This window comes from Neophocaena asiaeorientalis, unplaced genomic scaffold, assembly GCF_003031525.2.
Source record: "Neophocaena asiaeorientalis asiaeorientalis breed wild unplaced genomic scaffold, Neophocaena_asiaeorientalis_V1.1 scaffold798, whole genome shotgun sequence".
Lineage (NCBI taxonomy): Eukaryota > Metazoa > Chordata > Mammalia > Artiodactyla > Phocoenidae > Neophocaena > Neophocaena asiaeorientalis.
This window is the reverse complement of record NW_020173042.1, coordinates 1,907,840-1,924,278: the sequence shown is the minus strand read 5'-3', so window position 1 is coordinate 1,924,278 and position 16,439 is coordinate 1,907,840. Positions and strand designations below refer to the sequence as shown.

The 16,439-nt window shown below is 40.1% G+C and overlaps 1 protein-coding gene across 1 annotated transcript in view; it reads right to left on the bottom strand.

Moving 5' to 3' along the window:
* CNTNAP2 (contactin associated protein 2) overlaps window positions 1-16,439 on the bottom strand; it is a 2,003,631-nt gene that overhangs the window by 432,388 nt on the left and 1,554,804 nt on the right. Inside the window, exon 15 of the mRNA XM_024742848.1 lies at window positions 15,906-16,062. Coding sequence (XP_024598616.1) covers window positions 15,906-16,062 — 157 coding nt within the window. The remainder of the gene's footprint in view (window positions 1-15,905; window positions 16,063-16,439) is intronic.

The window sequence follows — 16,439 nt, the reverse complement described above, 5'->3', positions numbered from 1 at the left end:
TCTTTTTCTGATCTTTCATTGTTAGTGTATAGGAATGCAAGAGATTTCTGTGCATTAATTTTGTACCCTACAACTTTACCAGATTCATTGATTAGCTCTAGTAGTTTCCTGGTGGCATCTTTAGGATTTTCTATGTATAGTATCATTTCATCTGCAAATAGTGACAGTTTTATTTCTTCTTTTCCAATTTGTATTCCTTTTGTTTTTCTTCTCTGATTGCTGTGGCTAGGACTTCCAAAACTACGTTGAATAATAGTGGCGAGAGTGGACATCCTTGTCTTGTTCCTGATCTTAGAGGAAATGCTTTCAGTTTTTCACCATTGAGAATGATGTTTGCTGTGGGTTTGTCGTATATGGCCTTTATTATGCTGACATAGGTTCCCTCTATGCCCACTTTCTGGAGAGTTTTTATCATAAATTGGTGTTGGATTCCGTCAAAAGCTTTTTCTGCATCTATTGAGATGATCATATGGTTTTTATCCTTCAGTTTGTTAATATGGTGTATTACACTGATTGCTTTCCGTATATTGAAGAAGTCTTGCATCTCTGGGAGAAATCTCACTTGACCATGGTGTATGATCCTTCTAATGTGTTGTTGGATTCTTTTTGCTAGTATTTTGTGGAGGATCTTTGTATCTATATTCATCAGTGATATTGGTCTGTAATTTTCTTTTTTTGTAGTATCTTTGTCTGGTTTTGGTATCAGGGTGATGGTGTCCTCATAGAATGAGTTTGGGAGTGTTCCTTCCTCTGCAAATTTTTGGAAGAGTTTGAGGAGGATGGGTGTTAGCTCTTCTGTAAATGTTTGATAGAATTCACCGGTGAAGCCATCTGGTTCTGGACTTTTGTTTGTCGGAAGATTTTTAATCACAGTTTCAATTTCATTACTTGTGATTGTTCTACTCATAATTTCTATTTCTTCCTGGTTTAATCTTGCAAGGTTATAGCTTTCTAAGAGTTTGTCCATTTCTTCCAGGTTGTCCATTTTATTGGCATTGAGTTGCTTGTAGTAGTCTCTTAGGATGGTTTGTATTTCTGTGGTGTCTGTTGTAACTTCTCCTTTTTCGTTTCTAATTTTGTTGATTTGAGTCCTCTCCCTCTTTTTCTTGATGAGTCTGGCTAATGGTTTATCAATTTTGTTTATCTTCTCAAAGAACCAGCTTTTAGTTTTATTGATCTTTGCTATTGTTTTCTTTGTTTCTACTCTGATCTTTATGATTTCTTTCCTTCTGCTAACTTTGGGTTTTGTTTGTTTTTCTTTCTCTAGTTCCTTTAGGTGTAAGGTTAAATTGTTTATTTGAGATTTTTCTTGTTTCCTGAGGTAGGACTGCATTGCTATAAACTTCCCTCTTAGAACTGCTTTTGCTGCATCCCATAGGCTCTGGATCATCGTGTTTTCATTGTCATTTGTCTCTAGGTATTTTTTGATTTCCTCTTTGATTTCTTCAGTGACCTCTAGGTTATTTAGGAACTTATTGTTTAGCCTCCATGTGTCTGTGTTTTTTACATTTTTCCTGTAATTTATTTCTAATCTCATAGTGTTGTTGTCAGAGAAGAAACTTCATATGATTTCAATTTTCTTAAACTTACCAAGGCTTGATTTGTGACCCAAGATGTGATCTACGCTAGAGAATATTCAGTGTGCACTTGAGAAGAAAGTGTCATCTGCTGTTTTTGGATGGAATGTCCTATAAATATCAATTAAATCTATCTGGTCTATTGTATCATTTAAAGCTTGTGTTCCTTTATTAATCTTCTGTCTTGATGATCTGTCCATTGGTGTAACTGAGGCGTTAAAGTCCCCCACTATTATTGTGTTACTGTTGATTTCCTCCTTTATAGCTGTTAACATTTGCCATATGTATTGAGGTGCTCCTATTTTGGGTGCATAAATGTTTATAATTGTTATATCTTCTTCTTGGATTGATCCCTTGATCATTATGTAGTGTCCTTCCTTGCCTCTTGTAACATTCTTTACTTCAAAGTCTATTTTATCTGATATGAGTATTGCTACTCCAGCTTTCTTTTGATTTCCATTTGCATGGAATATCTTTTTCCATCCCCTCACTTTCAGTCTGTATATGTCCCTAGGTTTGAATTGGGTCTCTTGTAGATGGCATATATACGGGTCTTTTTATATCCATTCAGCCTGTCTGTGTCTTTTGGTTGGAGCGTTTAATCCATTCACATTTAAGGTAATTATTGATATGTATGCTCCTATTACCATTTTCTTAATTGTCTTGGGTTTGTTTTTGTAGGTCCTTTTCTTCTCTTGCGTTTCCCTCTTAGAGAAGTTCCTTTAGCATTTGTTGTAAAGCTCACTTGGTGGTGCTGAATTCTCTTAGCTTTTGCTTCTTTATAAAATTTTTGATTTTTCTGTTGAATCTGAATGAGATCCTTGCTAGGTAGAGTAATATTGGTTGTAGCTTCTTCCCTTTCATCACTTTAAATACATGGTGACACACCCTTCTGGCCTGTAGAGTTTCTGCTGAGAAATTAGCTGTTAACCTTATGGGAGTTCCCTTGTATGTTATTTGTCATTTTTCCCTTGTTGCTTTCAATAATTTTTCTTTGTCTTTAATTTTTGTCAATTTGATTACTATTTGTCTTGGTGTGTTTCTCCTTGGGTTTATCCTGCCTGGGACTCTCTGCGCTTCCTGGACTTGGGTGGCTATTTTCTTTCCCATGTAAGGGAAGTTTCTGACTATAATCTCTTCAAATATTTTCTCAGGTTCTGTCTCTCTCTCTTCTCCTTCTGGTACCCTTATAATGTGAATGTTGGTGTGTTTAATGTTGTCCCAGAGGTCTCTTAGGCTGTCTACATTTCTTTTCATTCTTTTCTTTTTATTCTGTTCTGTGGCAGTGAATTCCATCATTCTGTCTTCCAGGTCACTTATCCGTTCTTCTGCCTCAGTTATTCTGCTGTTGATTCCTTCTAGTGTAGTTTTTATTTCAGTTATTGTATTGTTCATCTCTGTTTGTTTGTTCTTTAATTCTTCTAGGTGTTTGTTAAACAGTTCTTGCATCTTCTCGATCTTTGCCTCCATTCTTTTTCCGAGGCCCTGGATCATCTACACTATCATTATCCTGAATTCTTTTTCTGGAAGGTTGCCTATCTCCACTTCATTTAGTTGTTTTTCTGGGGTTTTATCTTGTTCCTTCATCTGGGACATAGTCTTCTGCCTTTACATTTTGTTTATCTTTCTGTGATTGTGGTTTTCGTTCTGTAGGCTGCAGGACTGTAGTTCTTCTTGCTTCTGCTGTCTGCCCTCTGGTGGATGAGGCTATCAACAGTTTCTCTATTAAAGACTCGTGATTAGATTGGGCTCACCTTGATAATCCAGGATAATCTCCCATCTCAGGCTTCTACCATTAATCACATTCTGCAAAGTCCCTTCTGCCACTGGGTAAGTCCCTGTTGCCATAGGGTAACATTTTCACAGGGTCTAGGGATTAGGATGTGAACATCTTTGAGGACCATTATCCTGCCTACCTCACTAGTCTACGGTAAAGGTACACCCTTCTCAGTGCTGACAAAGATAGGAGGCAAAGTATTATCATCCATGCTCATTTTCTCAAATTTTGCAAACATCCTCTATTTCCATCTTGATCATTTATCTCCCTGTATATAGAGTAACTTATTTTGTGTTAATGTCAGACATTAAACTAGCCTAACACAATTAGCATGCTTCCCAAAAAATTAATGCAGTACCATACATCACATATAGTAAGGCAGTATGTACACTTAACATATATATGTGTGTACATGTGTTTGCAAGTATAGATAAACATAATAGTAGACACATATGATTAGCATTTTCAAAACTCTCTTGGCCGAATTACCTTACTATTAATACAAAATAACTTTCCAATTTTTGCTGTGCATAGTAAAAAATATCTACAAGGACAAAAGTATTGGTGTGTGTCTCTGTGTGTGTTTATGGCTCATGACAAAAAGATAGTTTTCAAACACTAAAGAAACCCCCTAAATCTCTAAAGCAGGGGTCCCCAACCCGCAAGGCATGTACTGCTACCAGTCTGCAGTCTGTTAGGAACCGGGCCACACAGCAGCAGGTGTGTGACAGGCGAGAGAGCAAAGCTTCATCTGCCGCTCCCCATCGCTTGCATTACTGCCTGAACCATCCCCCCACCCTCGTCCATGGAAAAATTATCTTCCACAAAACCGGTCCCTGGTGCCAAAAAAGTTGGGGACCGCTGCTCTAAAGGGCTACAAATTTAATTCAAATTGCAAATAGTTACTGAGTAGCTGCTAAGTGGTAGGTACGAAGGGTTTATAAACACAAATGAGGCATGGTGTTTGGCATCACGAATCTTACCGTTTGAGAGAGAAGACAGATATAGAGGCAAAGAATTATAGTTAAGGTACGACATAACTTTATAATAAATGTAATTTGCTTTGGGAATGTGGGGAGGCAAGTTTCTAATTCAGGAGCTGTTGCTAGACATTGGGGGTGTGGGCCAAGTGAGGGAGACTTCCTCGAGCTGGTCTTCACTGCAGAATGACATTTAACTGGCAGGAGTGTGATGGGATAGTTCAGGTGCAGACAGAAGGGCCAGTAAACATATTTTCAGAATGTCCATGATGTGGAGTGAGGAAAAGCTGAGAAGGTAAAACGAGGAGAGACTTCGGAACTCTAAATAGTAACTGAAGGAGTGTGGATTTAACCATGAAGCTAACGGGGAGCCCTTGAAGGTGTGTGAACAGGATATTAGCAGGGCTCTTTTGAAGAATTAACAGTTGGAACAGAAACTGTTAGTTGCCTCCTAATGCTCATTTCCCCCTTCTTCTTTGGTAACAGAACCCTCATTTTTAGGGCGGCACATTCATGCCCAGTTAAAGGCTACATAACTCAGCCATCTTTGCAGCTAGGTATGGTCATAAAGCTAAGTGTGGTCATGCAGCTAATGATATGTAAATAAAAGTATGTATGGAAAGGCATTTTCAGAGAGAGAAGTCATGCTTTCTTTTTCCCCTTCTCTACCTTCCACCTGCAATGTGAATGCGATGGCTGCAGCTCTAGAAGCCTTACTGGATCCTGAGGATGTGGTCAAACCCTAAGAATGCCAGAGAAGATTGTTGGGAGGAGCATGGGCTTCTCTCACACAGAAAGGAAATTGAAATAGGCTTTCATCTTGTTTAAGCCACCCTTCAATCCTCCCTCCCTCCCTCCCTCCCTCCTTCTTTCTTTATTTAGTACAGCTCAACCTAACCCCAAACCAGTGGTTCTCAACCCTGGTGACACACTTGAAACCCCAAGAGTTTGCAGAAAATCCAGGGTAACCAGACCTGATCCCCAAAGATATTGATTTAATTATTCTGAGGCAGGGCCTGATGATCAGCATTTTTAATGGTTCCTGGGTGATTCTAATTTATGTGAAGCCATACAGTGATAATGACAGTTATGAAGTTGTAGGATGGGGGGGAGGAGAGTCAAGGTTGGAAGTTATTTTGGAAGTTTGTTGCGATACTGCTCCGAACTTAGATTCAGAACAAAGAGAAACGCTGTAGTAACAGAGGGTCAGGTATCTGTGAAAGACCCAGGAGAGGTGGTTGGCATGATAAGGAAAAGTGTGATGTTGACTTTCGGGTGTAATGGATTTGATCTTTCAGTGGGATACAGAGTAAAGAAACAAACAGGCTTCAGCATGTGTGGATTCCCCATGACCCACACTGATAATATGCCTCACAATAGCTTCGTCGGCACTTTGCTTTCAGCTTAGTGACACGCCTTTTAATTTGACCTTTTTCTCATGACTGATTTTTAGGAAGAATGCAATTTTTTCCCCAGAAAATATAATAATAGATCTCCCTCTTTTTAAAGCATTTTGGAGAGAGGCATGCTGATGGAAAATGAACTTTCTTATAAATCTCTCTTGGATCTTAGCTCTGCTTTTCTCAAGATCACTAAATAAGCTATTCTGTTCAAGTCCATTTAGCATTCTTTTGTTAGTTGTGCCTATTTCGGGAACCCACCACACGCGCTGAACATTTGACAGGTTCACACCTGATTAATCTCTCTCCCTTTCCTGTCATCAATATTATTTAGGGGCACTGGTCAAACCATATTGACACTTTGCTGACATCGTCTCTGGAGCCCAATTACCTATCTGTCATGATACAATCCACGAGGTGACAGGAGAATACTAAGCTATGCCAAGCAAGTTGGCACCAAAGTGTCCCTGAGACAGAACATAATAGATCATTTTTATGCTTTTTCTGCAAACTAAGAGAGACATTTCCCTGTCCCCGTTGCCAGTGGGTCTTTTAAGTCACAGGCTGCTTTGTGTCTTGAGCTCATCCAGCACCTGCTGGAGGAGCCTGGCAGATATCTCCTATTTCACATCCCGAGGTGGATTCCTAATGAAAGAGCAGAAGCCCTTGCCTTGGGCTCTTAGCCCTGACCCACATATTGAAAAGTAGTTAGGCTTCTAAATGAGTTTACCTGCTAGATTTTTGAGGAATATCCTATTTAGATGCAACGTTACGGTAGAGGAAATCTGGCCAGTGAAGTTCAGAAGAGTAAGTATAAGGAATAAAATACCCAGGGTGTAGAACCTTTCTGAAATTCATTCTGGCAATGCTCTGATACTGAAACACATGCTTTGGGGCTAAACAGCATTAAAATAAAGTTTGCTTTTTCTTTCTTCTTCTTTCTAAAAAAAATTTTTTTAACAAAGTTTAACTTAATGAAGATGGCCTTCATTACATCAAAAGGGCATCTCCATTTATGTATCTAAAAAGGAAATATATCGATAGCTACCCATTTTAATAGTTTATTTTATATGCGTATACACATTTATTTGAATATCAACTATCGTTTTGGTCTGTTTAGCAACCAGAAGAGTGTTACTTATAAGTGATATCAGCGCTCCTCGTAAAATCACATTCCTACAATATCCATAAAGAAGACTACTGAGTATCGGGATGTAAGCAATTATTAACAAAAGCAGGATCCCAGAGATTAAAAGCACAAATAGCTGTTTCACAGAATTCAGATAAATGAGAAAAAACATACTTTGCAGTAAGGCTAAGGGCATGGATGGTCTTGCTTTCACTGTGCTAAACAGGAAAGGGGAATCTTCCCATTTGCCTAGACACTCATTCGAGTATTGGGGCTGGTGGAATCAAGAGCAGGGATGCCATTTTGTTGTTGAAAATTATTCTTCAATTTACTATTTACTATTAACAATATAACAATACAATACAATACAATAACAATACAATATAACAATTTACTATTGTTTACTATTGTTTCATTATGAAACAGGGTGCCTGTGGGGTCCCTACTTTTTAATTTTAGTTTTTTAAACTACTTTAAAACATTTTAATTGAACAGGTTAAATACGATCATGGCAAAAAAAAATCAAAGAGTAAATTTAAGATGTAGTATGGCTAAAGACAAGTCTTCTATAAGTCCCCACAACCGTAGTCTACAATAGTTTTTATTGTATAGTTTCCAGAAATTGTCTATGTATGTATAAGGGTTATGGATCTCTAAGCATTTTTTAAAAAACAGACTCATCTCATACATGGTGTTCTTCAACTTGTTTTTTGCCCTTTCATCTGGGCATCTTTCTATGCAAGTGTCTGTGTATCTATCGCCTTCCTTTAACAGCCTAAATACAGTGTAATTCTCTAAAACTCTGTTAATAGACATTTCTATTAGGGTTTGTTTTGTTTGGGCTGCTACAAAAAAGGGGAAAATAAAATCTCAGTATTTATATTTGTTCGTATTCATACAAGAATGTAAATGCCAGATAGTGAAAAGCTCAGTCAAAGAATTGATACATGGAAGTTTTGACAGCAATTTCCAAATTTCCCTTAAAGGTGGCTTCCTTGACTTCTCTTCCTTCATGAAGAGATCATGAAATGAAACTGGACTGATGTTGTCATTGCACATTGTGGGCCAGACTACTGTCCCAGAGGTGGAATCACCTAGGACTGAAATGTAGATTTGGGAAAATATACCCACCATGATGGCCTGTTCCAGGCCAGTGATAGACTCAGCTTTTTGTTGTAAACTGTTTGAAGCTGTGAATTTTCTCCTGAAAGGGAATTAATGTTTGTACCATCAATCAGCCTGAGAAACAAATGTTCCTCCTCTAGGAACTGAGGTAGGGCTTGGGGTGGGGAGGAAGGACTTCCCTCCTCCTGTGGGTTCTCAAGGAGGCTCCAGCCTAGATCCTAATGCTCAGGGCTGCCCAGGAAGATCATTAGTGAGAGCAGGGTGGAGTGGAGATCCAAGGGAAGGATCGCTGGGAGCCAGGCAGGGCCTCAGGGATTAGAGTGCTGCTTGTGGTCTCCGACAGTGGTCACTTCAGGCAGAAGTGGTACATTTCTCTCGGCATCAGATTTCTCTAAGTCCCAGCCCCTCAGTAAGGTCTCGCTGAAAGACACAGTGGGGTTTCCACATCTGTCTCCTATAGTAGCATCAGTGATAGTCACAGACTGAGACAGCCGTCACCAGCAGCACAAGAATCTCACGAGGCGGCACCAGGGCACTCAGGCAAGACGGCCAGAGCGGAAGGCAGGGAGAAGTTTCTGGTGAACACCAATGGGCTGTACCTTGGGACAATCACGACCTAACTCAGCGTGTATTTACTGGATGTAGTCAAAACAATTACAATAAATGTTAGGGGAGCATCTGCTAGTGAAACACAGATGTGCATTCTCACTTAGGAGTATCCTCTCATTTAAACTTCACATTTGTCACACAAGGTAGGTATTATTACTGTTTCAATATTTTTTCTAAGGAAATAGTCACAGAGCACTTTTGTAACTTGTTCAATGTCACTGAGCTAGCAAGGAACAGAACTAGGATTCAAAACCAGGTTACATTTAGAAAATAATGTGAACTGAAAAACCAAGTAAGGAATACCACAGAGGTGAGTAAAAGTAGGTAATAAAATTGAAATCCTACACTCATGTTCATAGCAGCATTATTCATAATTGCAGAGACGTGGAAGCAACCCAAGTGTCTGCTGACAGATGAATGGATAAAATGTGGTGCACACATACCATGAAATATTATTCAGCCTTAAAGAGGAAGTAGATTCTGACACATGCTACAACACAGAAGAACTTTGAGGACATTATGCTAAGTGAAATAAGCCAACCACAAAATGACTGTATGATTCCATTTATATGAGGCGCCAGAGCAGTCAAATTCATAGAGACAGAAAGTAGAATGGTAGTTACCAGGTACTTGGGGGAGGGAGAGATTGTTTAACGAGTAGAGCGTTTCAGTTTTACAAGATGAAAAGAGTGCCAGAGAGGGATTGTGGTGATGGTTGCACAACAAAATGAATACTTAATACCACTGAACTACATATACTTAAAAACTGGTAAGACAGTAAATTTTTTAGTGTATTTTATAACAATTTTAAAAATTGGAAAAAATGAAATCATACTGTATATAGTACATGTGTTGAAACTTTTACAGAGTAATATTTGAGCTTGAATCTGGAGTTTGCCTGTCCTGGGCTTGAATCTCAGCTCTATGACTTGTTAGCTGTGTGACCTTGGGGAAGTAACTTAACCTCTCTGGGGCTTCATTTCCTCATCTGCAAAATGAGGAGAAACAGCACCTTCATCGTTGGGTCAGTGTGATGTTTAAACGACATGATACATTTAAGCTCTTGAACAATATTTGGCACATAATTAACACTCAAAATGTTCACTATTATTATTATTTGAACAACATGATGGGTGAGAATGCACATATAAATATTTCACTTTGAGTAAAACTGAACACGTTTCTCAGAAAAATGTTACTGATTAGATGAAATTAAAATAATGAAAAAATATAGGATGATTACTTTAAAAAATATTCCAAATATTTTGCTGTTAGTAGTGGGTCAGTAATCTGAGCCAACCAAAAGTTAAGATTCTGGGTTTGAAGCAGTGAAGAGGTTCTGCTGCCTGTAAACACTGTCGTGGATTATTTCTGGCCCAGGAAGAAAAGCTCCACAGACACGCCAATTCCTGGTCTATGGAATAGGGCACTACCAGTTAGTATGTGCCTTTCTACTATTGAGGTGGGAACTGATTACTAATTATAACACAAAGACTGTGCTAATGGATTTTCACCTCACTTATTTCCTCCCATGTACGTGCCCATCTGGGCCAGGACACAACTACCCAGAATTTCTACAACTACACGCAAGAAGGTACTGAAGCAATGAATGGCACACCTTCACTGGTAATTCCATTTTGGAATTGCTAATTTCAGATGTGATGATTTAGCTCATTGAGTCGGGCTGTCAGAGACCAGGAATTACCCAGTGGTGGGCACTTAGCTGAGACCAAGGCTCACTTAAGTAGGATTCTGGCACTGTAGGTGGGAATATTTACTACTGCTGTGAATAGTAAATCATAAATGTTAAATTACATTCAATCTCAGAAGTAACTGTGCAGAATTTCTCACGGCATAGAAAATCGGGCAATTATTGAGGTGCTTATACTTCTCACAGCCCATTGCCACTTTGCTGTGAGACACAATCACACTTGGAGCTACAATCTAATTTATCTCAGCTCTATTTTTGTGTATTTTACTCTAGTAAATATGAAAAAATGCTTAATCTAAGTTTTAGAGTTCTTTAAAAAAAGAACACATAATACGTCGTCTATTGTTGAAGCTTTAAAGTTAAAACTTACATATAACTAGTGAAAACATTAAATTCATAAATCATTAAAAAGATAAAAACAAGAGTAGTCTTCCTAGATCATGATATTGTAGAAAAACACTGGACTAGAAGTTTGGAAATCTGGGTCTTAGTCTTATCTCCACTTCTCATTTCCAATGTAAGTTTAGAAAGTAATTAAAAATTTCCTGGGCCCCAATTTATGTATCTGAACTTTAAAAAATTTTTAATGATTCCAGCAATCCCACTCCCGGGCAAATACCCAGACAAAACTATAATTTGAAAAGATACATGCACCCCTTTGTTCATAGCAGCACTATTTACAATAGCTAAGACATGGAAATAAACTAAATGTCCATAGATAGATGAATGGATAAAGAAGATGTGGTACATATATACAATGGAATATTACTCAGCCATAAAAAGAATGAAATAATGTCATTTGCAGCAACATGGATGGACCTGGAGATTATCATACTAAGTAAGTCAGAAAGAGAAAGACAAATACCATGTGATATCATTCATGTGTGGAATCTAAAGTACGACACAAATCAACATGTCTAAGAAACAAATAGACTCACAGACATAGAGAACAGACTTGTGGTTGCCAAGGGGGAGGTGGGGTGGGGGAGGGATGCACTGGGAGTTCAGGGTTAGCAGAGGCAAACTATTATATACAGGATGGATAAACAACAAGGTCCTACTGTATAGCACAGGAAACTATATTCAATATCCTGTGACAAAACAATGGAAAAGCATATGAAAAAGAATATATATATATATATGTATATGTATAACTGAGTCACTTTGCTGTATGGAAGAAATTAACACAACATTGTAAATCAACTATACTTCAATAAAATAAAGAAAAGAAAAATTTTAAGATTTTAGCTGCGCTTCCATTCAACATTCAAGTAATAAAAATATACCCTACTGCAATTTTAAACACTGATTTATGACAGCGCTTTACCAGACCTTTACATGAATTGGAAAGCACTATCTACATTTTGCTGGTATGAAATCTTAGAGAGGCGAAATGTCCAGCTTAGGTCACATAAAGAGGAAGTGGCGTAGGAGGAAACTTTGCACCCATTCGTCTCATCCCAGTTTAACCAAATCATTCTCTGTGATTGAGGTAAGATGATTGGAAGAAGTAACTTTCTTAGCTGGAGTATGGAAGCATGAGATTCAGTAGCACCTCTGTTTTTACTTTTACATCACAACAAATGTTGTTTCACATATGCAAATTTCACTTGGGTGTATGCACTAGAATTTCCTTTTTCTGAGTCTCTCAGCCGTCCTCTGTGGTAGGACGAAAAGAACTGGAGACCAGTGACCATGGAGCACACATTTCGGGTAGCCTGGACAATGAACTTGCTGGAAGTGCTCCCCAGTTCTCTCCGTCAGGGAGGCTGCACTCAAGTCATCTTCCTGCAGGGGCCCTGGCTTCCCTCCTGCTCCTGCGGGACTATCAGACAATGCAGTAAAGAGCTGGCCCTATGCCCAGCTGGCCTGGTGCCCTCAGAATCTGATTCTTCCACTGACAAAATTGCTCTCATTCTTGCCCTATGAGAAGAGAGAGAAGCCAGGGGTTCTTTGGAACACTGTGCTCAGCACAAGAGCCTGGGCCCAGCATCTCTCTGTGAGGGTTGGTGGACCTGGACCTTCTCTTCTCTTGATGGTCTCTGATTTGTAAGTTTCTCTGATAAAGGCTGCTCCGTATCATTGCCACGTGGTATTCTAGAATTCGACTCGAGCCCTGTGGCACAGAAGGTCGAGAACGCAAAGGCACCTCTTTCCACAGTCTGCTTTCATTTCTTAAGATTCATTTGGAGCCATTAAGAATTGCAATGAGAATTACATAATTAAGAATTGCAAATAGGTATGTATCCACGCTGTACAATTCACAGAATATTCTCCTATTCCACATTCTATTTAACTCCCACAAAAATCTACCAGTCCAGATTTATTTTTATCATACAGACGACAAATCTAAGTCTCAGACGCCCCCAAAGTGGCAAATCTTGGCCTGGACGTAAAGTCTTCTGTCTCCAAGTCCAGGTCTCTCTCTACTGCTCCTGGGAACTTTGGAACACACCTCCAGAAACGAAACAATCTTTCTAAAATATTGAAAGCATCCACAGAACAGGTCTTTGCCAGGTGCTGGTGAATTCAAAGCCCCGAAAGACATCACCAAAAACTTCTTTTCTTGTGCCAAATAGGGAAGATCATTTTAATAGCTATTTATTGTAAACATATTTATTATACTTTTCAGTTTGCTCAAAATATAGTGCCCCTATCATGAGACATTACACAGACTTCACAGAAGCGAAGGGGTGAGGATGTCTTGGCTGCTACTCAGCTGGAAGGGAACAAGACATCAGCACTGTCCAAGTCCCCAGGTAACTGTGAAAAGCTATAATCCTGTCAAGAGCTTGCTAGACGGGTGTGTCTGGGAGTGAGGCCGAACAGACCTGTCTACACCGGCTTCCCATCTGTGATTTGAATTCAGGTGTGTTCTCGGAAATACACTGCTCTGTAGCCTGTATGTTTAATCAGTAATCCCATTAATGGTGCCCCTCTGGGTTTAGACATGGTGTTATGCTGGAGCCTCAAATTTAATATTTTCAAAGCTGAACTCATCACCTACCCCCTCAAATTGTTATTTCCTAGCCTGATAAGGAATTTAACCATTTCTAGGTGCCCAGTGGGGAGCCTACCCAGACTCCTCTCTTTCTTCTCACATAGTCATAACTATCAAGTGCTTACATATATTCCCCTTTTTTTATATATATATTTTTGGCTGTGCCAGGTGGCACATGGGATCTTTGTTGCAGCATGTGGGATCTTTTAGTTGTGGCATGAAGACTTCTTAGTTGCAGCATGCAGACTTCTTAGTTGTGCCATGTGAACTCTTAGTTGTGGCATGCATGCGGGATCTAGTTCCCTGACCGGAGACTGAACCCAGGCCCCTGCATTGGGAGCGTGAAGTCTTACTCACTGGATCGCCAGCGATGCCTTTCAAGGACTATGTTGACATCCTTTGCTGACTGTTTTCCTCCCCTCCCGCCGCCGTCCCTATCAAGGTTTCCTCCACGGGGCTCGCTGCCAATAAATCCAAACTCCTACCACTCCCTGCAAAGAATGGCAGCTCTAATGTTATCCTGCCCAGGTGCTCAGCCTCACTGTGCTTTCTCCCTTCTTCTCCGCATCACATTCCAGATCTACTGCACTGACAGTTCCCCAAACTGACTGTCCTTACTCATGCTTCTCCTCCAAGTCAATCATGCAAGGAAGAGAGTGCCTGACAAACTCTTACTTCTCTCTCAAGCATCCCTGTCTTGTAAGGACTTTCCTAACTCCCCCCAGCTCTCCCTCAGTTGGACTTTAAATTTTCTTGCACTGGTTTTGTTGTATCCTGCAATGTCTTCTTCAGAGCACTGATTGTTTTATGTCATCTATTTGTGTGTGTGTTTTCTTCCTAACTAGTTTTTGAGTACCTTGAGGACAAAGAGCATGTTCTATTTGTCACTGTATCCCTAGCACTTGGAATGATGTCTGACAAAAATGAATTTCACTTGGATTCACACACAAGATTTCCCTTTTCCTTCTGAATATGTCAACTCTCTTCTGTGGTAGTACAAAAAGAATTGAACAGTTTGGGTTCCCTGGACAATGAACCATCTGGGACAGTGCTCTCATTTCTGGTCAGAGAGGCTGCACTCAAAGTCTGCTTCCCGAAGGGGGTGTGAGTCAAAGCTGAACAGAGAAACGAATCTGAGAGAGCCCACGAAACTTGCTTAAGGACCCACAACTAGTAAGAAGTGACAGGAACGTAAGTCAGGGCAGGGGTTCTTGTTATTGCCATTCTCTGTTTTATTCGCAGTACCTACAAGACTCCCTGGCACATTAGAGCTCCATGGATATTTGCTGAGTAAATGACTGACAGAATGAAGGACCGACTGACTGACTGAGTGAAAAGTTATCTTCAAAGCCCAGGTCCTTCTGATTGCATTCTCCTTTTAGTTTGTATACTGGGTATGAATGTGTGTGTGTGCGTGCGTGTAGATACACCTTTCAAACAAAATTAAAAAGTGAGTATCATGATTTCCTCTTTACGATAAAACATAATTTAAGAATAATGATAACTATTTCTACACACACACACACACACACACACACACACAATTCTAGGCCACTGAAACGTTCAGCCGTGGTAATTCATTTCATTTACTAAAAGAAAAATGGCTTTTGGAAATTAAGCATCCAACCTGACAATTATATAACTTTACACTCAGAATTAGTTTTCAGTAAACTGGTAGGATGACCTTGTCTTGTAAATTATCCCAAATGGTGTAAAACAGAGGCGACAATAGTAAATTGTGGTTGGTCACGTGAAGAAATGCAGGACTTTGCTCTCTGCTGCCGCCCAGAGGCGGGAATGTAGCACAGCCAGCCTCTCCACGTGTCAGAAAACCAGAAGCAGGTGCAGGATGTGTGCATCCAGGAAGAACCGCACTCAAGTTTATATTCTTCCTCTCCAACTTCTGGGGCCTTTTTCTTATGCAATGACAGCTGATTTATCTTTATCTATTACTGACACAGAACCAACCATTCACCGTGAAGCAGGACAAAAGCCAGCAGAGGGATGAAAGAAACCCAAAATAGATCTTCCTTGAACTGATTTGTATCAGAGTTATAAACAGTTCAAGGCATAAAAGAAAAGTAGACCGGTAAGCACTGTTGCTGAAACCGAGAGCAAAGCACAATTTTTTCCCTTTCTTTTTCCCCCTCATTTTTTTTTTTTTCTCATCCAGCTACTCAAAGCAAACATTGCAGGAGGTGGAAGCACTCACCATAGGAGGCTGTTTGCAGAGAACGCTCTCACATGCCTGCACACGGGCTCCCTGCCCGCGGCCACCCCCTCTATTGTCACAAAGCACATTTTATAATGCAAATCACTGTCTACTACATGGCTCATTATTTCCCTCTCTGAATAAAATATGAACACATCAATTATGTGTTCTTCTATTCTAAATGCCTACCCTTGTAGCACTGACCTCTTTCCGCTTTTATATTTTTCAGAACGTCCCTGACATTTGCCAACTGGGTTAGCTCTAAACCTTTCTAACCTATTATCTTATTACTTCAGCACTTTTCACACTTTCTCTTCCATCTAATTAGCGTGACCTACAGGCATGCTAGGAGGGCGAGCTCGCACGCTAGCCCCCCGCACTCACCACTGCTTGTAATCCGCGTCACAGTTGCAGTAGTATTTGGGGTCCGTGCAGTTGCGCTCGATGCCGCAGGCGCATTTCTGAATTCCAGGCCCAGAGCCGCCCCAGTAGTAGTGCTTCTCGTTGGCTTTGCCCACCCACCAGGTGTAAGGGCTTCCATCTACAAGAAAGGGGAAAGGCACACTGAAGTAGGACCAGGACCCAGTCGCTATCGTGTCACACTTACATACCCCCAACCCAGGAGCAGCATCTCTCTCTGATAGACTGAACATCATTCAACCCTCTTAGAAGTCAATGAAATTCAGTAACAGGAATATTTAATAAAATAGTATCAGAGGGATTGGTAAGCTCGAGTTTTCCCACCGCGGTATGCACCTCTTCCTTTGAAAGACACGTTTACGTGCAATCTACAGGAATTTAGGAGCCTGTTCTGTAAACTGGCTGCCCAGGTGGGGCACATCCACAATGAAGGTGTGTAGGCCATGCACCGATTCTTTAATATACAACTCAGTTCATGGCTAGTTGTGTTTTTTCTGT